The following is a 27,259-nucleotide window of genomic DNA, read 5'->3' on the forward strand; positions in this document are numbered from 1 at the left end:
ACCCACAGGAGACAATCTTTTATGATTAAGAGCTAAAGTAACAGCATGCATAGCCCTTTAGGTAACAAGTTAATTGAGCAAAGCATCAGCTTAGATATACATTTTTTAGGGAGATCCCTATTTGAAAGAGAATTTTCTTAGGGAGTCTTTCATTATAGCTTTTGTCTTTTTTTATGTGTGCGGCTCCACTGTCAAACCAGGCGTGATACTCAGTGTACAAGATAACACACCAGTTTTAGCCAGTACTGCAGCAGAAACACACAGAGCTGTTTTAGTCTCAAAATTATAAACAAATCAGAGATAGAAAAATTCTCCTTCACTGAATGAAGGGGTGGAGAATTTTGCTTCCTGGAAGTGCATTTGAGATATGCACTCCTCATGGCAAATCTCTGCTATATATAACAAGTACTTTTATCAGAGTTTTTCTTTTTTCCCCCAAAGGTCCACAGAACTACCCTGTGCTTAAAGTGTCCAAAAGATGTAATAGTCAGCATGACAAGAAGCTTAAAAAGTAGCTGTCTGGAAAATCCATTCTTTATATGAGCAGATGAGGATCCTGTGATTGATTGTTAGGTTATGGGCATCCAAGGGTAAATATCAACAGGTTAGACTGTGCAGCAGCTTAGAAGATGGAAGATCTAATTTATTTGTGTTCTGGACACCAATTTTCCATGTGCCTTTGGGACAAATGTCAAACTGTGTTGCCTGAGCGTGTCCACTGCTCTGAGTCAAACTTCACTTTGTAGCGGCTCAAGCATTTCCAATTCAGAAACCGATATTACCGAGCACAGGGGAAATATCAGAGTTGAAGCGTAACTTTCTGCAGGCAGTTTTCCATTGCTGGAACACCCTTAAGAGGTTTGGGATTTTACAGGACTGGTTATTGTATTTGTTCAATTTGTGTGGTGTGTTTTATTTGATGTCTGCAAGCTATTGAGCTGTCTGGAGTTTCAGCCTCTTCTACAGACACACCTGCTACTGGAAAATAATTTAGTGAAACTCCCTCTTCTGTTGTATATATTTTGAACTATGACTGGTTCCTGGTATTGGAATAGCAGCACTGTGCTCACCACTCTCTTGTGTATCAGAGAATTGTTTTTCATAACTGCTTTAACTGTAGTTGGCACTGGAAGTTGGTAGCTTGTGGGAAGTCTTAGATTTTGTATATTATATATAGACATTTCTTTGTTTATTTTACTTGAGTGATAGGAACTTTCATTTTTGATGTGTCTTTAAAAAAAAAGATGATACAGACATAATGTTAAAAATTAATTAGACCTGGTCACAAATGTTTACTAAGAAAATGGAAACAATGCCACAATTTCCAAATTGGATGGCCTTCATTGTTGTGTTGCTGTTGTAAAGAAAGGAGACTTTGTATCTCACTTTGATTAATTGTTGTTAACTGGATTTTTAAATGTTAGCAGTGAGGTTGTATTGATTTTTGAGCTTCACCAAGTGAAGATGTTGGCCAGTATTGATAGTTGTCCTGAAGATAACAATAGATTTTAAATTAAAGAGATTTTTAAGTCGTAATTCCCTATAGTTGTTTCAATGAAAGCATCTGATTTCATTAGGACTGCTTTTGTCAGTGGGGATTTACAATTGTGTCAAAGATACCTGTGGCTGAAAAATGTGTCCTCAGGTAGAAACATTGTTTTCAGCTCACAAACTTGGTTTGCAACTTAGTTTGGTGTTGAACGTCTGTAGTCTCAGAATCCTCCTAAAACCTGTGTGTCTTTGGAGTGCAGACTTTCTGCAAAATATTCCCCTGAGAGATTTGTTGTACAAATGTGTCAATAACTTAAATGCATAATGGATGAAGTTTTTGGAACTACCACTTAATGCAGACTGATATTGGGGTGAAAATGGGAAGAATTTATTTGCTTGAGAAACCATGTCAGTATGTTGTTAAAGCCCCATTAAGTCTTTTTTCAGAGCAATGACATAACTAAAACAGCAAAATTTCTGCTTTTGAGATGAATTTCAAGTAAAAGGAGGACCTGTGGGAAAGCAATAACTAAAGTTGCACAAATTCTTTGCAATTTAACAGACTTTAAAAGAACTGTAAAAACTTGTAAAGTTTGATGATGAAAATCATTCTCTAATGTGCTGGATAATCTGGACATACCTTATAAAAAGGCATGTATTTTTGAGAGCTATGTTTTCATGTAATTGTCACAAAGTTAAGTAGGTGATTTCATTTGTCCTTTCTGAGCTCATAATTGCATATTTCACATGCAAATACTACCCTACAGCAGAAGTCACTGAAAAAGGCATGCATTGAAAGAAAAAGGTTGGAGGATTGTTTAGAGTGATTGATTTTTTTGCTTATTTCCTGCTTATTATGAATGATGATGCTTGTCCCATGCTTTTCATCTGCAGGTGTCCTTACCTCTGTAAAGCCCATTTAAAGGGAAGAGATACCAAAAGTTGCAGGCACAATAAAGTCAAATCTTTAAACCTGGACCCCAAAGGTTGATTCAAGTGCCTAACCTTTATAGTTCTCTTGTATAAATGGCCTTAAAATGGATTTTGCACTCAGTAAGGGCTCTGGTGGCTACTTCTTTCAGAACAGTGCTATTTTATCTTATTTCTTTTCCCCCAAACCTGGCACTGGCTGTACACACGCACTTGGCAGAGTCTCTCTGGAGGTGAATGAGGTATGTGACAACTCCACCTGTTCCCAGAGACTTACACAGCCTCTTGTAATGTCCATAGCAGTCGTACAGCCCTTTGACCCCAGCAGTTTTCCCTCCTGCCACCCCTAGAACTCTGCCACTTAGGACTGCTGCTGCCATGTTTGCCGGCACTGCCAGAAGCACACAGCACCCGTGGCTGTGATTTCTGCCTCTCAGGGGTGATGAATGCAGTGCTGCTGTTACCTCAGCCTCCTTCCTTGGGTGGCTGACTTCAGCAGTGTTTGTGTGCACTGCTCTGCTGGGGTTCATGACAGGCTGCTGGGGAGCCTGGGCTTTCAGTGGCCACAAGACCATTCCATATTTCTCAGTTTCTCAGGCAAATCAACAAAGTCTGACTGGGGAAACTCTACAGCCTCCAATGCATGCGACCCATGAATATTAGCATGCTGTAGGTTTCTAGGCTTCTTCCCATGGATTCAGGATCTTCCTTTTTGGACATGTTATGTGAGCCCAAACTCAAAGTTTTTGGCGATTCTCTTCTAACTGCAGGTCCCAGGGCCATAACTGAGGTCAAATATGATTTGAAATTAAGACAGATGTTTGGAAAACAGCAGTAGGTTTGTAATGTTTTTCACATTTATAAAATGATGTGAAAGTAAGACAAAGGTATCCACAAAGTGTCTTTAAGTCCACAAAGATGGAAGACTGTTTAGTGTTTCTAGTATATTTTTCAGTGCCTATTGATGCTAAAGTGATCCCTGAAACCCTTCATCACTTGTACTAACCACAGCCCCCTTTTTCAGGTTTGTCTTTGTTATCATACATCATTTCAGGGTAGTGTTAGATGGTTCTAGTGGCTCACCCTGTGTTTGCCACAGAACTTCATGAAAAGAATTGGTCCTAAACTTGATTCTGTGTGCAGGGGATTGCACTGTGGGTGTCAGGAAAAGTTACAGGCTCCAGTGCCTGTGTGCCATGGAGTTAAAGCTGTCAGTGTAGCTCTCTTTGCAAACAGGTGTGTTGGCAAATCTGAGACCTGAGAAAACAAACAAGTTAAGGCTCTCTAGAGAGATTTCTTCAGTCCTTTCCATTATGCTGCTATTTTTTGATGCCTATGTCATTAAAAGTGAAAAAACTTTTCTGGGAAACTGAGGCACAAGCACGCTTCTCTGTGTCTTGAACTTTCCAGGGGGGGAATCTGGAGGGGAGAAGTGAGATGTTGTCAATGGACCCTTCCCAGCCACGTTGCTTAACACCAACCCTTTCAGAATGTCTTTACCCTTCTTGAGAAGAGTATTGTATACCTGATGTGAAGAATATAAAAGCTTTTTTTTTTTTAATTTCTTGATGGTGTCTACACTATCCTGTTTTGTTTTCTCTGTGAACTGACAAAACCATACAAAACTGGGCACTAGAATGTTAACTACTTTTAAATTACATTGATTAATAATGTATTGAATGATGAAAGCTTTCCATATTCCTTCTCAGGCCCATTTCCCACTCACCCATTCTTTTTTAATTTGCTATGGTTAAATTTGTCTCTTTTCATTAGCTAGGGTGATTTTATTTTTAGCAAGTATTTTGTTCAACTGGGAATATGTTTTAGGTTTCTATAAATAGCAGTTTAGCTCCCTAATTATCTTTAGTCTATAAAGAGAGATTAAAAATCAAACGTTGGACCAGTCATAAAAAAAATAAGTCAGGCAGTCTGGAGGAAAAAATAGGTGCCAGAGGTGGTAGTATTGCCTCTCCCATTTGAGACATTGGAGACCCAAGTCCAAATCCTGCATTTGCCTTTGAAAGTGTGACTCTGTTTCCCACACAATTGTTTTGACAACCAGACTACAAAATATTTGGCTTTGTTTCTCTCATTGTTTCTCTGATGCTGCTAGTGTCTAGAGGAGGACAGAAGCTGTTGCCTCCTCAGAGACTCTGCCTATTATGGAAGACAATGCTAAGTAAAATCAGGGCAAAATGCTTTTGGAGCTAGTTGTACAAAATGTTTGATTCTTCATAAAACAAAAATGCTTAAGTTCACTGCTCTCCATCACTGATATTTTCTTTGATGGTAAGAAGTAGGGAATATTCTTTCAAACAAAGGTTTTTCAATATGGCCCACTCTTAGAAACACCATGCTGCATATTTCTATATTACTGCACCCCACTAACTTCTGGAACCATGGTGGTGCTCTGGTTATTACCTCAATGATGTCTGGAGAACCTTAGCTTTAGACTGGAACATCAGAGCTGCAGTTCTTCCCTCTGAATGATTAGCCCTAGGTACCAAACCCAGATATTTCTGCAGTCTGGGAAAATGCAGATAGCTGCAGCTGAATGCTGCAGCAATGAAAAGAGCCCTGGTATGCCAGAAGGGCGCCTTTGCGGACTTGTTACACCTGAGAATCCAGTTGAAAGAGAAACAATATTTGACCACAAAGTTGTCTCACTTGCTGCTGGCCTGTTCCTACCCTATGGTATTGGAAACAAACCTGTCACAGGTGAACCTCTTTGATTTAAAGTCAACAGACCTAATCCTATGACCAGGTTTTCCAGGAAGCTGGACACCACCTGTTGGTGCAGGAAAAATCACAAGTTAAACATTTTTGACTGATTTTTGGCATTTTTTTCTTCTTAATGCGAAAGTATGTAGAAATAAAATTAGCTTATTTGTGGAGATTAATCAAATTCATCAAAACTGCTACAAATGGTTTATTTAGAATTTGAGTAAATAAACAGCCTAAGTTCCTACTACTGCTAAGCATTCCTTAAACAGTGAACTTAATGATTTGGGCAAGTTATTGTATTTTTGTTCAACCATGAGAAATTAAGAGAAAGCTGGAGACAGTGGAGAAGTAAAAAAACCGACGGGTATTTTTTTCTTAGTTACTGGATAATACTTATTTGGGTCCAGTTAAAGTAGAACCATCTGTCAAATGCTAAACATTCAAGGAATGAGTTTATAATTTTGAGTGTTAAGTGGAAAAGGACCAAGATCACCTTTCTCACCTAAAAACAATGCTTATACACTTTGCACTCCTAATATAAATCTCAACTCCCAAAATATTTTCTTAAGCATGAATTTTACTCCCTTTTAGAAAATTATGACAGACTGAAAATATGATAGGGGCTTTCCCATCTTCTCTGTTATCACTGGTTTTCCATGGGGTCCATGTCAGTAATTATGGGCTGAAGCCCCATGCCTAAACCAAATTAGAGATAGATTTAAGAAGACTCTATTTCTTGTTATCTTCACTGTCCTTTTGTCACCTGTTATTTAAGCTGGGAAAAGTTTCTTAAGATCTCTGTGTGAGTTTGTTTCTGCCTATATGAGTGTATTAAAACAATGTACCCACCTAATTTTTCTGATAGCTTCCATGAAATGTGAAGTTTAATAATTTCTGTGCATGGTAATTACACAAATCGTTTGGTGTACTCCTGCAAGAGAACTTATCCCTTCTCCCTCTCCTGTATGAAAGACAACGACTCACAGTTGCTTTCCTTTACTTGCCACAAAGCCCACTCACAAGATGAAAAAGAAAGCAGCTCTGATACAGCTCTGGTGGGATTTTTTTTTTTTTTTCAGCTGTAGAGAAATTGCATCAGAAAGAAATCTGGCCTTAGGAAACTCAGGGGTGTGATGAGTTAAAGTGATCATATAAGTTTCTACAAACTTGTGGTATAACCTTTTATTGCCTTCTTTTATATATTTACTTACAGATGCAGACACATGCAACATCTACCATCAGTCTAAGATTAAAGTGGGTTTCAAAGTTCTGGAGCTTCATCCTGAGTGGTAAGTGAGATTTGAATGTGATACTGAAAGAGCTGTTGCAAAAGATGTGAGAAAAGCTACAGATGTCAAAACTGTAGGAGTTAAGTTGAAAATATGGACAGTTGTGGAGGTAAAATTTTTAGGACCATGCAGTAATTAGGTTTATAGGGACGGAAGCCTTACACCAAATTCAGTTGCTATTCAGTTTAAGAATAGAGGTCTTTGATATGAATAACTGTATACAGTAAGAGTAGTCCATAAAAACCTAGATGCAATCCAGCCTAACCATGTGTTTAAACACCATACTGAAATGAACTCTTTGTCTGCAACAACAAGGAAACTTGGTTTTTGCATGATGAACCAGATAGTTAACTTTTGCAGCTCTGTAAATGTTACCCACTGTGGTATCCTTCCATAGTAAATTTTAAGGGATTGCAGAAATATCTGTTGTCTTATGTAGTGAAGCATAAAACCTTCAGAGAAGCTGATGAGAAAGTTCACTCTTGCTTCAATTAGTCCTGGATTAGGCAGCATCAGAAAAGTTCAGCTCAGCTATCTCATTACAGACAGCTGTTAGCAAAGAATACTTTGCTGTATCAAGACCCTGGGAGTTTCTGTGCTGTTTTCTGATCATTGTTACCTGACCAAGCAAATATCACTTCACAATGTTCCTGCAGCTTTCTTCCTCAGAGATTACTTTGGAAATGTTCTTCAATGGTTTATGTCCACAAGCAGCAGCAGCTAGTGTGACCCCTCAGTCTGTTGTAGCTCTAACTTGGATCTGGGCATACAAGAGACCATTTGACATTGCTTGAGAGGTGTGGATTTGCTACATATTCGAGTGCCATGGGCACAGATGTCTTTTCTGTACAAAACACTTTTCCATTGCTGTCTGTATTCCTTGTCTGCTGCATTCAGTGTGCAGCAGTGTCTTCTGGTCCAACTAAAGCTTAGGGGGATTTGGCCTTCATGACATTGCCTAAATGGGGTTGAATTCTTTTCATAAGTAGCCTGTAATATGGTGTACTCTAGTATCTTCTGACTTCGGTACCTACACGTTATCCAAACCACTGCCATCTGCACATGGCAAGGTCATCGAGAAGTTATAGGGTTTGAGTGCGTGGCCTTTTGGATTGAAATGGTGAAGAAAATGCCATCACAAGTGTTTAAGGGAACACTTAACCCAGGGTATTATAGCACTCAGAGCAAATATCATTTAAGCAGATAGAGTATGTGAAGATATTTTGCAACCAGAGTTGCTTTTCCTAGCATTTGAGGATGAAGAAGACAGTATTGTACTTGCTTCTTAATACACATGCTTCCTCACCTGGCTACCTACACCAGATAATTTTTTGAGGTAAATTTACTATTTGTGGTTTCTCTGCATGAATTGGTGGTCTGTTGCTTCCTGGTAATCAGATGGTCACCTTTAATAACTATTATTAGTGTGCACCTAAATCCAGTGTAACCACACTTGCAATATCAGACCCCTGTAATGGCTGTGAGTATGCAGAAATTTGCTTTTTAAAAATTGGAGCTGGAGCAGGTTTTGTTTTGTGAGAGAATTCCAAGGAGGTAGTGGGGTGGTGGTGTATGGTCCTTAAAAGAGAACACACTTTTATAAAATCAGGGTTATGCAAATTTGAAAAATAATTTTTGTTTGCTATAGCCAGAATCTGTGCCAAAGCATTTCTTATGCAAGGCATCTTGCTCTTTGAGGAGAAAGACCTGTTGAGTATTTGACGCTTGGCCAAATGATTTCTTGCTTTATATTCACAGCTTTTGGGAAAGACTCTGGCTGATTATTCTGTGCAAAGTACAAACCAGCCTTAGCACTCATTTTCTACAATATATCTGAAAATGAAGTTGAATAGAAAATCATGAAAAAACAGACGTTTTAACAGAAGTTGGCCTTATGGCCAGCTACATTTTCTTTTTGACACTTAAGTCTTTTCCTGGTGTGATAGAAAATTCTGGAATTTATTTAATGAGCTTGAGAATCTCATTTTGGTAAAATAAGCATGTAGAATACAAATGTATGTCATTATGTTCACCAGGCTTCTGAAATCTAAGAGTAATTACTGGTGTCTCTTGTAATTCAGGAGAGATGACAGGTTGCAGTAATGACTTACCTTAAGAATATGTTACAATAATCTACACTAATAGCTGATTTTCCATGCATTTCCTGGTTTCTCCTCTGGTTTAGGAGAGATATACAGACAATGCAATTATCTCTGAAAACTGGAGGTCTACAATGAAGGACAACACAGTCAGTGTTTGCAGCCCGCTTAGAGGATGATGGTAATTAGCTTTTGACAAATTGGAAAGTTGATGCAGAAAACAGAGTAATCATGGAGAAGAAGGTAGGTCCCTGAAACTTGCCACTGTATGATTTGTGTTTATAAATAGTGACAGATACATCAACTGTCAGTTGTTTGTATTGCATTTAGTATCTATTTTTGTTTTCAAGAACATCTATATTGTGCTATGCACACTTGAATTCGAGAATTGGAATCCACGGGGAATGTATGCTCACATAGGGTCATTACTTCCAATCAGAGTAACAGGGCCATGAGGAGATCTCTAACACAGTGTGAAGCTTTGGGAGAGATTTGACAATGCTGAAGTAAGGATCAACTGAGAAAAGATGTAAAACTTCAGTCTTGAAATAGAATATCTTGCTCTTTCTTGACAGCATATTTAGCATGGAGTCATGTGATACAGCCTGTAGTTTACTAGCTATGTATCCAGAGAGTACTGCCATAAAGTTGTTCCTCATCAAAGGGAAAAACAGAATCCCCAGTAGCTTTGAAAACATCTATTGTACATGAGACTGAATGTCTGCATGGTTCAGTGTAATGTTAATGAAACATTGACAGCTCTGTAACAGCAAACCAACAGAAATGCAGTGCAACTCAGCATAGTAGAGGCATAAATGACAAGCTGTAGTGTAACCTTCAGGCCTTTGTTTATGTAGCCGAAATTTTTTTGCCCCTTTCTTCCCTACCCCTCCACCATCCTGATTTATCACAGCGTTGCTTGGTGGTGGCTTCCCCATTTGCACTTCTATAAACCAAAATGTTTCAGTCTACCTGTGTGCTGCATAGAACATGGACAGATGGAGTGATGGCAGCTGTTATTGCTTTTGGATGCCTTCCTTAACTTGAATTTATCCTTCTGCCCTACATCATTTCATTCTGTGGATTCTTTAATTTCTTTCTCTAGATGTACTTTCATATATATATACTATATATATATATATATATATATATATATATATATTCTCTATATGTACTTTCATATACTGTGCTGGTATAGCACAGTATTCAAAACATAACTCTGTGTTATGTTTCTTTCTGCAGCCCTTAAAAAGTTCTTAAAAATACTTTAACCAAAAGCATTCAGTCTAGTTTGCTTTTTGAATCCTATTTAGGGTTGCGGGTGCCACTGTATTGGGATGGGAGCATCAAAGGCTCTGTAGTCATTATGACTGCATTCATGATGATCATGGTGCTTTTGTTAATGGTATTTGTATTAATCTTGACCAGGGATATTTTGAGATCTAATGTTTACATCAGCAAAAACAGAAACCAGCCTTTGAGGACTGCAAATGCATTTTATTAATTGTTTACCTACTCACAAAGCTGGGCCCAAGGAGGTCTTGTGAAGCCAAGAGCACAGGAAGTAAGATCCAAGACCTTTTCTGCAAGGGATCAATTCTGAGTGTAGATGAAAGCATTTTCCTCACCATACTAAGCTGTGAAGTTCACCAGGAGCCTCTACTGCCCTTCTAAGCCCCCATGTGATTGTTGTACTTATAGCAGGTGCTTTAGGAACCAAAAAGTGACTCAGTGCTACAAGGGGAAAGTGAGAGTGTACACAAAAAAATCAGTAGTTTTAAAGGCAACATTGCCAGAATCAAGTGTAAAGCTGCACTCACAGGCTGCAAAAATAGCCCTGTGTCTAGAATACTATCTTATGGAAATTCTGTAGGAAATGAGATGTATTCTCTGTAGCAGTGTCCCTCAGAGGTAACACAAAAAGCTTAAAGGATTAGTACAGAAGATGGCTTTGAACTGACTTGAGGACTGACTGAAATCTATTGACATCTGACATCTGCTCAGTGCAAATAGACTCACATTTTTCCATCCTTCATCCTGAACCAGAAGATGAACTGGACATACCACATAATGGCATGGCTGGGTAGGATTTTATCCCTCACCCCTAAATGTGTATATTTCCCTCTATTTAATCTCAGGTTGCAGAGCTGTGCCTTATATTTAAGATAGAAAGTATAAAACATACCTATGACTGATTAAAAACCACACTAACAACTCAATATAATACAAAAGAACAGGCTTACAGAGCGGATAGAGAGACCAGTGGTTGGATGGAAGTGAAGACTACCAGTCACTCTTAACAGATGTGCCTTATTGTCACAAATGTCACAAAATTTATAAGATGCTAGTGTTGCTCAAGTATGTCTAGGAGGGTAAATCCTTTTTCAGGATTTCCAGAGCTACTCTCTCTCAGGCTATCAATCCAACACCTTTCAGTTCAAGATCTGGCAGAAATTGGAAGACATCTAGGAGTCTTCCCTTAACTGACAATAGCAATATCTGAAGGCACCATTTTCATTGCTTGCCTTTTCTAGGGCCTAAATCCAGTTGATATTAAAGGGACCAGTTGTGTATCTGTCTGCCTAGGTATCTAAATGCCTTTAAGACTTTCTTGTTCATATCTTTGTGCTTCAAGTTTCTATTTCTTCTATGAAAGAACAATAAGCACTTTCCTACCACACATATGAAAACCAAAGTTCTTGAGGACTATGAATATTTCTTCTCATTGGTGGTATGAAGAGGAAAAGGAACAAGGGAGAAAACGTTCAAAAAAGGTTTTGAAGGAATCTGCAGAGATAGTAAATCTCTGCCTATACAGAGACTAGGTTTGTGATATCATTAGGAGGTGACTAATGAGCAGTCTGAGTAGAAATTGTTATGATGGAAGCGTAATATAATAATAGATGCATTAACAGCCTCTAGAGGAAAAAGCTTGTAAGGGCTGAGATATTTTTGTGCAACCACACACACATTACCAAAGCTGCTGAAGGAACTTGTTTGAGGCAAAGTGTTCTAGACATCTCCAGGAGTCATCTGAAACACACCCTTGAAAGTCTCAGTAGTAACAGGCAGGCATCACAATTAGAACGTGCTGCTCTAGCTCAAGAGGTAGGAGTGACAAGGAGCAGGTAAGGGCATAATTAATCCTTGTCCTCACTGCTTTCTGCTGGACTTTGTGTTGATCTTCAGCAAAGCAAACTGTGAATATATCTGCCACATCTGTCTCTTGGCACAATCATGCACATGATGATGATGCAGCAGATTGAGTGCTAATGACTCAACTACAAATACTGAGCCACATACCGAAGAATGAAGTAGCTAGTTGTCTCCTCAGAGCCCAGAAGTGAAATACCAGAAGAATTTCTGGAACAATTCAGATATGACAGAAATTTATAGTGATTCTTAAAGAAAATTTTGGTCTTGATTCCTTAAAACAGTGCACAACTACTCACCACTTAGCCACATGATCAGTTCAGAACAGCAAGTATATAAAATCCTTTCTCTCTTCCTGCCCTTTTTCCTACCAACCTTTGAAAGTCCTTTTCTATCCTTTGGTCCCCAGTTGTCAGATGCAAGTGAGAACAGCTTTTCCTTTAACTCCAATGTGTAAACGTCAGTCACACTCATGGTTTTATTTTTCAACCAGGAGAGGCAGACGGACAGACAGACTCAGAATCAAATGGATGAGAGGGCAAAGATTTTTCTGCCTGCAAGCTGGCCTTGTACAATTCAGTCTTCCATGGACCTCTGAATCCAGGCACAGCTACTGTATGTCTGCATTACTTTTGGTACTTTACTATTGATATTCTCACTGAAAAAGTCAGTACTGATCAAGTTTGGTTTGATCAGCTGCTTGGACTTCTTCAGTGCTATTCACCTGTAATGCATAATTTTGTGGGTTTTTCAGTATAGAAGCTGAATCTCATATGTGTTGTTAGACCTAAAGGAATATATTGAGATTAAACCCATGGGCTTGAATAAGACATTAAAGGGGCCTGGAAAGCCACACATTGAATACTGTGCTCAGTTTTGGTCCCTACCATGCACAAAAGGTGTGAACAGGTTGGAGAACAGGTCCAGAGAAGGTCCAGAAAGATTATCAGAGGACTGAGAAGCCTGCTGTATAAGGGAAGGCTAAGAAAGATGGGTTTGTTCAACCTTGAAAAAAAAGAAGGCTTAAGGGAGACCTTATCACCATATTCCAGTATTTAAAGGGTGGTGAAAAGAAGACTCCCTTTTCACAAGGCAGTACACAGAGAAGATGAGAGGTAATTGGTGCAAGTTACTCCAAAAGAGAGTCTTATTAGACACTAGAGCAAGATTTTTCACAAGAACAATCAGCCATTGGAAAGTGGTGTATTCCCCAACATTGGACACTTTTTAGATTTGTCTGGACAGGGTGTTGGTCCATCTTGTCTACACAGTGCATTTTCCAGTAAAGTTTGGGCCAGCTGATCCTTAAGGTCCCTTCCATTTGGTATTCTGTGGTCCACTTGCCTGCATAAGTAGAAACATATGGAAGCAACTCAAGAGTATCCAAAGCTGGAACAATAGAACAGCATGCTGGAGTGTTGGAAATATGCATGAAACACTAATAAATGATTAACTTAGGAGGGTGATGACACCACATCATCTGAAACTGTCAAAAATGTATTACTTGAACAGGAATATGGCTGATTATAGAAATGACTGACTCTGAATTTGAATAAAATTTTGTGGCTATATTATAAAAAATAAAAATTCAACACACATTCTCTTTGAACTCATTTAACCTGTCTAATCCACACTATCAATCAACAAGACCACTTGAAAAATGTTTCTATTAAAATCCACTGTTGTTTATAGTCCCTATCTTCTTATTTAAATGTTTTTACAGCACATCTTGACAGTATTTTAGAAAACCTAAGGCAGGTAGTGAAAACATCAGGTGAAGTGGTCTTTTGGTTGAAGAAAATGTTGCATGTTGATTCCCATGCCACTCTTTGAATCCCCTTACAGATCAGCGAAGAGTTGCTGTGTGGCTGGTATGTAGTACTTTATTGAGATGCAGCTATCCCTCAAACCTGGTTTCTGTACTAGCTAACATCAGGCCCTTATAGGAAACACTAAGTGCCTTCTGTGAAGTTGCTGCAAGAGCAGATGGTTCAGCCATTGCTGTGGAGGATGACTTGTGATTTAAACTCAGGGTCTCAGCAAGAAATCATGAGTCATTCAGGTATCTATGAGCTTAAGGTGGTATTGAAAGAAGAATGCTTTTACCTCCATAGGTGCTGAGGAACTTCTGTGACTTTTGAACTGTCTTGGCATCCATTCTGTTGTTTTGCCTGTTTTGCTTTCACAGATGTAAATTTTCTGTCTTGGGCAAATGGCATGGTACTTCAAGTCATTTTTTGGATTGCTGTTTTTCGTTATCTGTCTCCTCAGATAGCTACAAGTCCCCAGGGGCTCTTGACATCCATTCTTATTAGCACAGACACTCTTGTTTTCAATTTTCCATTGAATGAAATGTCAGCAAATGACACGCCATGCTTTGCTGATGCCATGCTCTGATTTAACAGGGCTGAATATGGCCTCTATCATCTTTCATTAGTAGGTGCTTGATTATTTTGACACTGCTTTCTACTGACCTGTTGTGCTGGAAATAATGGGGACTTATAGAGACATGCCTCATACGTACTTCGCTGCAAACTGCTAAATCTCCTGTTCATTAAAGGTATCTTGTTGTCAAACATTACTAACACAGGTACTGTAAAATGCAGCAAGGATAGTACTGTCACGGACAAATGACTTTTAGCTTTTCTTCTACATAGGAATGAATCTGACAGTCTAGGACACAAATAAGTTTGTTTTCTCCTGCAGCAGTGAAAAATCTATGATGCCTTTGCTCTAAGGCATCAGGATATTTTTTCCTTCTTCCACAACCTACATCTTTACCTCTCCTTCTGTCCTGTGCAATAAGCATAACACAATAGCCTCAAACTTGCTGTTCATCTGAGGCTGGTGTAAAATATCATTGGTCCTATTTTTAGATTTTAAATCTGTAAATGGTTCTGTGCATGTTATTTTTAAAACTTTTTTTCCCCCTGATGTGTGAGGATTTAATTTGTGTTGAAACAAAGTCACACTTAACAATTAAATTTAATCCTTTTTAACCCATTGTAATTTTAAGGGGTAAAACCTGACTTTTAGCTATTATGCACCACTTGGAGAAACTGGTGTTATCTGTGGCACTGGCTCCAATCACTTTTTGTAGGGGTGTGCCCCCAGCGATGGCTGTAGCATTCAAAGTTCACATTTTCTCTGACCCCAGACAGATATTTTTCCTTTAAGAGCTTGTGTGTGCAACAGATATAAAATCTGGTTCTGGATATATTTTCTTAATAGTTCCTTTGTAAAGTACTCCAGAGATCATGTGTCTAACCATCATCAGATTGTGCTTAGTTTTTATGGAACATTGAAATCATATATTTGAAACCAAAATACTTTGTAGCTTTTTTGCTTGTGGGAAAGGTTAGGCTGAAAATTTCCAGGTCCCTTAGGCTGTAAAGAATTTTATGACCAGTTTCAGCTCACAATGTTCTTCCATGCATGAAGACATGAAGCTTTAACGGCTGTGGAGTAAAGCCAATTTTTTTCTTTATTTGTTTACACTAACACCAAGTTTATTTTATGGATAAGTGACTGGTCTCAAAGTTATAGTTGACTATACAACTTCAAAAAAATTATCAATATTCTCAGTAGAAGAATACAAAGACAAATTAGTTTTCTGCTTAAGTACCATCTCTGTCACTGAGACATCTTTGGTTGATGTCTTCAGTTTTCCAGATGTTTTTGTAGTAGTCAAATCCTATGTCTGTTAAAGAGTTTTGTGGACCAGTTTTTAGGATGCTGAGGCAGGCTGAAATTTCTTTACATTGTGTTTGCTTCAAATAATTCTGTACTCCTTCATCTTAGTGTGCCCAGTCTGTACCATCTCATCCCATTCACCCTGCTCTGCTGGATATTATTTCCATCATAAGGAATATTTTTTAGCTTTCACCCTACAGCTTGTTTCTCATATAAGGTTTATGAAATCTCTGACTGTGTTTTTTCTCACATTTTTCTTAGACCAAAATATCACGATACAGACTTTTGTACTGGGTATGCTACCAAGAATGTGCTGTATGTTTCTATGCAACATGCAGCCCAAGAGGGAACAGTGTCTTTCAAAGGTGGTGTTGGAGCTACATGAACATTTGTCTTGCTTGGTGTCCCATGTAGAAATGTCCTTTGGAGCAATCACCAATCAATACTTTCTTCTTTTATGTGGGAAATATTTCCCACTGTTTATGATTTTTGTCCCAAGTGTACATATAAGTGAAAACTCCTTTTTTGTGGCACTGACCAGACCTTCATTGCTGAAGTTCTGCTTCCTTAGCAGCTAAATGCCTCGTCTCCCTTCAGTTCTGAGGCATTTTGTTGGTACCATGGTGCGAACTTATCTTGCAATCCCATTCCTGATTTTGAGATGGGTTAGATTTCTGTGCTGGGTTTGCAATAGTGGATGCCCTCAGATGAATGTAAGAATAGCACAAGCATCTCTTCTTCCCTCTCCTGGGCTCCAGTAGGTTGTTCCTGTGCTGCTGAGCCAAAGATGTATCATTCTTTAAGACCAGTGTGTTTTTCAGTTGCTGGTGTCCAGATTCTGGCAGTGTTCTAGTGCATAAGTGCCCAATTTAAAATCTTGTAATTGTACCAGTTGCTTCCAGACTGGCAATTCAGCCATCTGATGATGCAGCATTGTCCACTGCTCCTAATTACTTCTACAGAGGTTTCCTCTGCATTAGTCGTGTTGCTGTCATTCTCTTGGTGCTGTTGGGCATTTTCCCTCTCTATGCATGCTCTTTTTATCACTTGTACACTGTTGGTGGGTGGCACTTGCTTTTAATTCCTATCCCACTTCCAAACACTGGGAACTGTTCTAACTTGTATTGTTTTCATACTCTGTATATCTTGTCATGCTTTTCATTGTGAAACATGTGTTTTGCTGTGTTCTGTCCTTTATCTTTAAAATCTTTGATTCCCTAAAATAATAGTTTCTGTCTGGTCTGGATGAATCCTTTGCTTGACAGACGTGGGTTATCTTGTTGAGGAACTGTGGACCTTCCAGTAGGACAAAGTCTACTTTGCTTAGCAAGGACTTAGCCTCTCAAAAGGGTTTAATGAGGCAACTGGTCAGAGATTAGTCACCTTATCTTCTGCTTTTGCCCTCTGCTTAAAAGTATCACGTGCATCTATTTTTTATAGAATGCCTCACATTTCTGTAATGAGCCTCAGAATTCATCTGTCTTTGCCAAACTAAATGAAAACCAGTTCCATAACCATGGAAAGTGCAAATTTTCTTAAAACAGTATTAACAGAAACAGTGACTGCTGCTGCTACCAGTTCCTTGAAGATACAGATTGTTTATATTTCTGTTCATGGGAGGGTTTAGGTAAGTATGGAAATTTCTTGAGGTGCCTCCATTTTTTACCAATTGGGAGTAAAAAATTACTTGCTTTGTAATCCCAGAGCTTCGGCCAAGATATTTATTTATGAAGAAATGGAAATCTGGCAGCTTTGTTTTTTCCTCTCTCTCTTTTTTATTTTTAATGTGTTTTTTAAAATTTTTATTTCTGGTCTTGGTCTATGATTTTGCTTAGGAGATAGTTTATATAAATTTAACTAGTAAGCAACTAATAATGTCTGTCCTTCTTGCTACCATACTTTTGTAATTGATGTGGCCATAGAGGAAAGCCTCAGAACGATGTTTACTTCCAAATCATCCAGGTTGTGTTAAAAAATATGCCTCTCTAAATCTGCTGAAAGTTACAATATGTTGCTGAACAAAAATCAATTTTCTAGATAAATTATTTTCCAGATAAATTATTAAGATGCAAAAATAAAATCTACCCTTGAGTGCTGCATAGATATCAGTGGAAAACTCAGAGAAGGTTAAGTAAATTAATTAAATTTTTAGCCTATTTTATGAACCACAATTAAACATGGAATGCAAGCTTCTGCCTTGAAAGTGCCAGTCCCATCAGACATATAAGGGCTTTAATTCAGGTCAGTTCCAAATCTCTCCAGTTCCTACATTTTGAATGGTATTTTACTCAAGACTCAGGTACTACCTGTTAAATTCATAACAACAACAATAAATTATGGTAATTTGGACTAAAGCACCCCTAATTCAGAGCAAGCGTATCCACCTGGAGAATTAGTCATACAGAATGCATTCTGATTATAAAAAGAACATCCATTTTAGAATAAACTTCCCATGAAGGAAAGACACCTGCAAAGAGATTGAAGGTGAACTAGTGCAGTTGAAATGCTGATGGTCCAGAAGAAGAGGGAGTTTGGAGCGAAGTGTTTAAAGAGTGAATGCCCAAGCTCGCAGGGGGAGAGCCCACCCTGTGCTGTGCTGCAGGTCCTCACTCTATGTCTCCAACAGAGCCTGCCTTGCTCGGGAGCTGAGTGGTTATAAATGACGCTAAGGGAAGAAAGGTGGGAATCTAGGTTGTGTACATAGGTCAAACTTCTCTTTCAGGGCAGTCGGTGAACACAATTCCAGGCCGTGGGAATCCTCTCTATCGTCTTAAGTATGAGCCGAGCTTAGTCCAGGGGGGTGCATGAGTGTCATTGGGCCAGCTGCACGGGAAGACGGAGAGAGGGGAACGACCCAGTTAAACTATGAATTCATCTTGTCCTGGTGAATACTAATGCCTGAGAATTTATAGATGGATGCGTTCGTGTCTGAAGCAACTGCATTGTGAATTTGCTGATCGTGCAGGAGCCGTATGCAAAACGGGAGGAGGAGGCAAGGAAGGGAGGGTGGCTCTAGGACCTATACGAGCCTTCCCGAGCAGGAGGTGGGAATTTTCCTCCAAGGCAGCAGGAGCCCGAGCGCGGTCTCAGAGCTCCAGCGGAGCCCGCAGGAAGAGCCTGGCACGTCCCCTCCCCAGCCGCGCACCCGGGTGAGACCAGCCCGCACCCCGCAGAGCCATGAACCGGCTACCACAGCTGCTGCTGTGGCTCACCACAGTGGGTAAGGAACTTATTTTTATTCCCTCTCATCTTCTTATTTTGCAAAGTCCCTCTTCGACCCACAGGCTCAGACTTCATTGCCCCTTCCCTTTTACCACTAAAACCAGAAAAGCATTATTTTCAGAGCAGTAGGAAAAAAAGGGGGGGTTGGGGTTTGAAAGTACTGGCATGAAACAAATGGGTGACATGCAGGAAAAGAAATCTTGATTGTAAGTAAATTTTGTTCACTGAAATGAACAGGCAATCTGTAGTTTTAGAAAAACTGCTGCTGTCGAGGCTCTGAGGCTGGATGCAGGCAGTCACTGTACGAGGGTTTGGCATGAAAATAACAGCTATACCCTAGGACCATTTTGCTTCTCTGGCTGCTGGATTGTTTTCTTCGGGGCTGTTTTGGAGAGGGGGATAAGAGTAATGCTCCAGGAGTTGTGGATGTTGCTTACAGGAAAAGGTGTAGTTTGGAGAGGATGCTTTGTCTGAGCAGAGAGGCGAGGGACGCTGATAAAGAGAGGAGTAAGTACTGGGACTACGAAAGGTGGATTTATGAGCTCCCATAGAGAAAGTGGTTCTCAGGCTAAGTTTTGAAAGGAATCTTTGTGCTGCTCTGTTTGTCACTATCAGCTTTGGTTTTGAAGTACAACAAAAGAAAGGAAGTGACAGTAGGAGAGAAAAGAGATATTAGGAGGGAAGCTGCAGGAATAGGAGAGAAGTTGGGGAGGTGTCAGCATGCATGCAACCAATGATGGGAGAAAAAGGTAGGAGTGGGACACATTTACTATATGTGCACAGTGGCAAGCAAATTTGTTGTGCATATTAGGAAAGAAAAGCCTCTATCAGGACACGCTGAACTTCTCAGAAAGCTGCAGTTACAACAGTACCCCCAGTGTAGATACAGCGACTACAACGTGACCCTTAGACGGGATCAGGAGACACTTTGTATTTCTCAGTGTAACAGATCGTGTAAGTTCCAGGCAGGGAAGGAGGAAAGGCAGACAGGTTGCTGGGTGCTAGAGCTAGGTTGTGGTAGAGCAGTGCCCTTCCTCTCTCTCTGGCTAAATGATGAACTTGTATATATTTACTTTTATATGCAGACACACTGTGTCGTCAGTTTCTAAGCAGGTTTTATAATTTAGTTCTATTTACAATTGCATGCCAAGGCATAGCACAAAGTTTCTGAGTTCAGGCTTTTTCTGGCCTTTTATTTCTGTTGGGAGGAAGGAGGTTGTTTTACCTTTGAAGGGTCTCAGGACAAGTGTACCTCATGCAAGCAGAGCTGTATGTCCCTAAAAGCTCAGCCTTCATGGCATGTGGTCTCATCAAGAATTGCTAAGTATCTTTCCAGTGTTTTTTGTGGAGTGGCTTTCAACATGCAAGTAATGTTAATGTAAGGAATAATAATTATATTTGCTGTATATCCAAGTGTGTGATATGAAGCATGTCTGTATTAGGAAAAGGATTTTGATATGGGTGTGTTACATAGAGAGTAAGTAAAGAACTAAATTAAAATATACGTACATTTTACAATCTCTGTCCAATATTCTGCCAAAAATAATCTCAATCACTGGAGGAGATTTCAATGCAAGAGCATTTAACTATGTAGCTGCTGTCACAATTTTCACATGGGGGTTGCCTGCTTCACTATGGGGGCCAATATAATTAGCCCCCATAAGCAAATATAATTATTTGTGGTCAGCTCTCAGACTCTATAGTCTATTAGTTTAAAAACCACTTGTATTTCCACTGTACAATTTTTACTGGAGCATATTCTTGGAGTGGCTTTACATTTCCTTCTTTATTTGGAAAGTCCAAGTTCTAAGTGATGAAGGAATTTGCAGGTCTTCTTCTCACTCTTTTATTTTCCTGGCTGGTGTATATATTTCTAATGAGGTCTGTCATAAAAGGATGATTGCAGAGTGAATGGGAATTCACTGACAATTTTTGGCTCATGGAAACAATGGAGGGTGTTGCAAGTCCTCTTGGTGCAAAAATTAAGACACTATGAGAAAATTCAGAAGGTTGTAGAGAACAATAGCAGGAAAAAATCTTCAGAAAAAGAACCACCAAAGCAAAGGTAACAAAACCAGGAAAATACTTAATCCACAGGTATACATTGTTCAGTGTCAAAACAACTTCACAGTCCTTTTGAGTCTGTGGTTGCACACTAGCCTCAGGTCTCAGTAGGTGGTTGGGAAGAAGGTGAAAAAAGCCACCAAATGAATGTCTGGGAGAAGTTTCTTTTTATTTTAAGCACCAGTATTACTTTGAACCTTCATATTGGATTATATTCTTTTGATTACTTGAGCTTGCTAAGGAGTGGGTAGGTCAGTCCTTTTCTGTTCTGTGAGAAACCAGGCTGTGCTTGGCTAGATGTCATACTCTTGCCTTTGAACGTGGAGAGCCAACAATCTGCAAAATTACAGCACAGCATACATCCTGAGCAAACCTCAAACCTTTTCAAATGTGTGGTCATGTTTATGGCATTGCTCAGAGTTCAGCTATTGAGCATAACCACAGTCCATGAGATAATATTAGTAGAGGCACTTTGTCAGGATTTCTCAAGAGTCCCTTCCAATGCTTCCAGTGCAGCCGTCACTGAATAGGGTAGTTTAGGTTTAATTTCTGCCTGGTGAATAGTTATGGTTTTGGGTTTTGTTGAATCCTTCCTAAGGCAGAGAAGCATAGGAAGGCTGATGGCAGGTTTAGGAGTAAGACAGCCAGCTTTTCATTTGTTTGTGGTATATCAGCATGGCAATGATGAATGCCCCGTTCCTGGCTGCATTTGTCTAACTAACAGTTTTCAAAAACCCCAAACATTTTGTTTCTCTCCCTGGATTTATATACCTCTCAGGACTGAGTTGGTCTGTTTTGTAGGAGTATAAAATGGCTTAAGTTTAGTCAGTCCACATATGCAGGAAGATACAGGAGAACCTTGTTTTGTTGTAAGCCAACTTAAAATAAACCAGTGTATCTAATTCACTTAGACAAACCTTTAGTGCTTTGTGTGTCCCTTTGTTGGAGAAAAGCATGCCAAGTGTGGAAGAGATGGGACCCTGTGTTCTCTTTTCTCTCTTCACTGAAGAACTTCTCTCTTATTTTCTTCTTCTTGTGCCGATCTCTTCTCAGTTAAAGTAGCACACAGGTACAGTAGTGATTTCACTCAAATGGTTCCAACTAGAAGAACATGGAATGGTCCTTGAAATTTGTTTTAGGAGTTGTATCCACAGTCCTTGATTGTGCAAATTACAGCATGTCTCCATACAATGTGCCTACTCTGAATATCCAATTCAAGGCACTGTAGCTGTCACTGAAAGTCAAATATGGGATGGATGCCTTGAAAGGAAAACAAGACAGTTCTTTTTAAGTCATAGACTTTACAAAGTTGAGAACTCTTTGAAATACAATGGAAAAGATTATGATAAATTTATGGGAATCCCATAGTAAGGGAGCACATGCAGAGAAACACCAGTGATTTCTAAACTGCGTCAGGAGGGAGGACTAAGTTGGAGGAGGTAGAAATCAGATAGTGAGCCACATGTAATGTTACTTTAGGGCTGAAGTCAATGTCTTAGGAGCAGCCATAGAACAAATTCATCTTTTTATCCATGTGACATAGCTGCATAATTTCTAATTATTTCATAAGATTAAAGTTGGGGAAAAGGATGCCTCACACCAGTGAAGTTTCAAAAGCATTCCTCTCCTACTCCCTGGAGTCCCAAACAGATCCACAGGAGGGTCCCTGTCTTCAGCCTGCTTGTATATGTGAAGGAGCTGGCTGTGCTGATGTGTAGAAGTGCATCTGTGATATCTGTGAGAAGAGCAGAGAGAAATTTTCACCTTGAATTAATTTTAGTTCAGACTACTGATGTGTGACACTAAGGTGCTTCATAAAGTGGTCTAGGCTTTGAGCTGTTACATTTGGTAATTTGTTTTGTGTGTGCACCAGTTAGTTCATATTGAGACATTCAAATAAATCTACATGTTTTAAATTTTTATTAAATTTCAAACTTTTGGTCAGAAAAGCCTTGCATTCAGAAATATGAAATATTTATTTAAAAAGCATAAAACCTGATTTCATGTCAAAACCAAACATCTGATATTAACTGTTCTAGTCCAGCACCCCCTGAAATGTGTTCATCTTTGCAGTTTTATAAAACTTTTGATCCAGAAGAGTTTTAGGTTGACCTGTGACAGGTTTTTCCTTTGTTTTGATTTTTTAGAATTTCTTTGGGCTTGCCAATGACTTGGAAAATCCGGTATTAAAACTTCCCTGTTATTTTATAATACCACATTCCAGTTTGTATTTAGATCTGTGCATGCAGGTGGTTGTCCTTAGGCTGATGCTCATTACTCTGCATGTAGACAGTGACTGGTCCTGTTTGTAGCTTGGTATTGGATCAAATTCCTCAGAAATAAAAGAAACAAAAATAATTTTTGCAAACCTTTAGTAAAAGCAGAACCACAAAGCAGCTGCTGAGAGGAGAGGCAGGTGAGCTCCTTCCAGAAAAAAATGGAGAGGAAGGAACCCACAGGGTTCACAGTTAACACAAAATGATGGATGTCTATGGGAATACAGTTACAGCCATGCAACATCTTGCTTTCTGTATCTGGAGACTTTTATCTGAGACTCCTACAAGTAAGCATGATTCCTGTATTGAATCCTTAAATCAGAGGAGGAAAATAATAGCATTAATTATGTTAATTAATTGGATCAGGCTTATAGTCTTTTCCTGCCTCTCAGCATCAGTCCTTCCTCTTACAATTCCTCTTCCTCCCATTCCATTATAATTGCTCCTCTGCCGGCATGTAACAAACCGAGTGCTTTGATGTAGCCTGCTAATAGCATGCACCAAGATGAAACCCATGGCAGGTAGGAGAGCAGGCCAGCTTGGAAAAGAGGTGAATTGCAGTGTTTGGTGGGAGGTGACTTGTAGCTGATAGATGTGCTCTGAGAACAGCTCCCTTACGAGAGTGGTGACAGATCACACTGGTGACTCTGTGTTGCAGGAGGAACATGTAGAGATTGTGATTTTTTCAGCACCACTAGGTTATGGAGGGCTGTGCCTGGGGAATGCCAGGTTCCTGCCTTTTTATGCTCATGCACAAGAGGGAAGTCAAGGTGTAGAACCTTTACAATTCAGCAAATGCCATGTCAGGACCACTCCAGACCTCTGCAGTGCTTAAAGGATTACAGCTCCAGATAAGTGGCAGGGTATCACTGAAGCATTCTGCTTCCCTCAGGTGTGGTGTTCCCAAGAGCTTTCCTTGAGGTGCTGTACCTCCATGTTGTGCCTTCTCCCACTTGTGTCATACCAAGAAGCTGGACCCGTGAGGAGAAATGGAAACAGAGGGAAATTATATAAAAGGAGACAGAGGTGACATTCCAGTCTTCCTCATCTAGAAAAAGCAACTCTGCCGTATGTACTGAGTAAATAAAGAGCTCAGAATTTCAGTGAGATGTACAGTCACAGGCCAAATGTTACCCTTTTAAGAGAATTTCAGTTTGGTTTTCTATGTGTTCTCTTTCACAAAGCTGGCTGTAAAAACATGAAACTTTACACAATTCTCTATTTATTGATGAAAAACTTCTTAAGATTTCCAGGTGGCTTTATGTTTATTTTAAGCATTTTGACTATATAATTGTTATAGGTCCCTTCTAAGTGAACTATTCTGTTCTCTGTGAAGGTATAAACATCCCTGACATCGGCACTGATTGTATTTAAAAACCTATTGTACAGCAGCCTCATCAGAGTTAGCCAAAAATGATAGAGAAATATAGAATTATAATATAGAATTATAGAATTAAATGCTGAAGTCTTTTCAAAAAGCAGAGATTTATCCTTGCAATTCAGCTGAACTTTTGCCCTGTCTAATGGGAGAACCGTGTCTTTTAATAAGGCATCACAGATTTTCAGCTAATTGGTATCTGAAATCCCATAAGATTTGGCTTATCAGCCAAGAATGATGCATTTATTCATGTATTTCAATTGCTCAGTTAGGTTTTTTTTCCCCAGTTTGTAACACAGCATGTGTTTGAGGGCATAAACAGCCAAACTTTCTGGAGTTAGAGCATCCACACCTCTCCTCTGTGTCTATGTTTGTAGTGATACATATTTATATATTAAAAATATAGGAGAGATAAAGTAACTGAGTGTGACAGTAGTAAGTGACATGGAAGGATGTGATGATGTTCTGTTGCACAGAATTAAGTGCAGGAAATGAGAAGTATCTATTCCTACATTGTTCTGGTGAAGAGTTTTTGTGCTATTCAGGAGCCAGTAGAAACCCAAACTGCAAGTTTTTTCTTGCCTTGAAGCAGAACTGGCCAACACATTGGAAGTTCAATGAGAAGAGAACCAGACAGGTTACTGGTTCACAGTCACAGTTTGCTGGAATCCCAATTTTCACATCAGAGATGCTGTTGGAAGCTTCCCTGCAGTGGTGCAGGGCTCTGCAGCTGGGAGAAAGATCTTTTTCTATATTCTGAGGGTGAACTCAGCCCGTGCACTTTCCCTTGTAGCTCTGCCTTACAATATCTGCTCTGCTCTCCTGGCCTGGTAGGCAGCAGGAAACTGTGGGGATACACAGAGAGGAGAGGAGGTGGCCAAGGCTGGGTGGTGAAGCAGGATGGAGGAATTGTGTTCCAATGGAGACGAGGAACCCAGCCAGTGTGGTTTTGGGTTGCCAAAAGAAGGGTTAGCAACTGTCAGCCTGAACTCGAGCAACCTCAGGCAAAGTTGAATTCACTCTAGAGCAGAACTGAAAAATGGCTTTTCTTCTCTCCATAATTAATTTGGTGGTTTTGCAGACCTATGTGCCTTGATTAATATTTTAGACAATGCAAGGACTATGAATGATTATGCTTAGACACTTTTAATAACTTGGATGTCTTGATTAAAAAAAAAAAATAATCTGTTTCTGTTGTTATATTTAACTGCAGTTTAGATTTTCCAAGTATTTTCTGTTTATATTTTTTCCTACCAAGTTCGGAATGATTAAAGACCTATTTATTACTTTGACTTCAGCAAACAGAATCACAGAAAAGCATGACTGCTTAAAATTTCCATGGTTTTTAGCATGTTTTTCAAGTTTTCTCAGTGGCATTTTGATGTGTACTGTGCTGGAGTTCAGATCTCTTTACACGAGTAACATTTTTAAAGTATGTAGTTTACAATAGGAGTGTTTTCTGTGTTTATAGTCACTGCAGGAACCCAAATAGTATTTAAAACCTCTGAAGGAAGCTTTCTTTAACCCCATGCAGGCAAACAGTTCAGCCTAGAGCTTAGTGAGACACTGGACTTTATGAATCTTTTAAGCCCTGATAGCATAGTTGTTGCTACCACTATTATTTTCAACTTTCCTGAAGTCCCACATACTTCCTGGCTCTTCAAGATCTATCAGATTCTCAGAACAGTTTAAACTTTCCCAGAGCTTGACATTGTGTTTGTCAGGCTGTTGCAGACCTAGAGACAAAAGTCAGTAAAATTTGCAAAAATAAACTTGTGAATTAATTATAAGAAAAACAAGGTGAGTAAACCAAGTTGGGTTTTATTTAGCTATGTTAAAAGAGCTTGTATTCCAGCTATTTAGAGGGACAGAAAACTGGGAGATGTGTGCAGATCTAGCTTTTTCACCTCCTTTAAGGCTGTGCTAGGTTAGTCTAATGAGACTCAAGTATTTATCTTCCCTTCCAAAAGCTATTATCATTTTTTATTTGCTAAATTTTAGACAGGGCATAAGTATTTTATTTTTTACCTTCATATTTTGATTCTCACACAATTTTTTTCCTCCCTGTGTGACTTCCTTAATATATTTATGTGTATGTGAAAATTAGTGAAAGGAAAAATATATGGAAAACCCCTTTGATTTAAATATGTGTCCTTCAGTGGATGCATTTATCCAAAGCTGTACACTACCCAAGGGTTGCTTATAATTTTGTCTGATAATATTTTAATTACTATTTTATATAGAGATTACCATTTTTCAGGGATTTGTGCCCCATGTGAGCGCATGGATTATCAGCTTTGGTAAATCTAGTCAATAGTTATTTTTCAACTAAATTTCAGATTAAATTAGTCACTTTCGTACTAAGGTATATGTAGAGTAAGCTAGAGAAGTTATTTTATTATTGTTAGAAATTTCTTTGTGGCTGCAAAAAAAAGGATTGATGAGAAGCAACATCCCAATTAATACTGTTATTGATATTCTTCCACTGAGAAATGTGAGGGGTAATTTATACCAAGTTGTTGTCATTTAATCCCACACAGCAAAAAAACCCCATGCAGCTATTCACTCACTCCCCCACCAGCTGGAGTCGGGGGAGAATCAGAAGGGTGAAAGTCAGAAAACTGGTGGGTGGGATAAAGACAGATTGACAGAAAAACAAAAGCCGTGCACAAAAACCAAAACAAGGAATTTGTGCACTGCCTCCCATAGGCAGACAGGTGCTCACCCATCTCCAGGAGGGCACGGCCCCATCACATGTAAGGCTTACTTGGGAAGATAAACATCATCACTCCAAACATCTCCCACTTACTTTTTCTCCCTCCCACTTTATATGCTGAGCACGATGCCGTATGGTCTGGAACATCCATTTGGTCAGCTGGGGTCACCTGTCCTGGCTGTGTCCTCTCAACCTCCCATACACCCCCAGTCCCCTCACCACCA

At 39.3% G+C, this 27,259-nt stretch overlaps 1 protein-coding gene across 24 annotated transcripts in view; it reads left to right on the forward strand.

Annotated features, from left to right (window-relative positions):
• The window catches only part of LTK (leukocyte receptor tyrosine kinase), a 150,481-nt gene that overhangs the window by 38,791 nt on the left and 84,431 nt on the right, over positions 1 to 27,259 (forward strand). For 10 of the 24 annotated variants that reach the window (XM_064424642.1, XM_064424639.1, XM_064424641.1 and 7 more), the window contains one exon: positions 6,359 to 6,434. In XM_064424642.1, the coding sequence (XP_064280712.1) occupies positions 6,359 to 6,434 (76 nt within the window). Of the gene's footprint in view, positions 1 to 6,358; positions 6,435 to 8,619; positions 8,777 to 12,179; positions 12,302 to 18,344; positions 18,600 to 27,259 lie in introns of those variants that run through there. The other 14 variants (XM_064424635.1, XM_064424643.1, XM_064424645.1 and 11 more) reach the window with 5 other exon arrangements.

The sequence above is a fragment of the Passer domesticus genome, chromosome 6, assembly GCF_036417665.1.
Source record: "Passer domesticus isolate bPasDom1 chromosome 6, bPasDom1.hap1, whole genome shotgun sequence".
NCBI classification, from domain to species: domain Eukaryota; kingdom Metazoa; phylum Chordata; class Aves; order Passeriformes; family Passeridae; genus Passer; species Passer domesticus.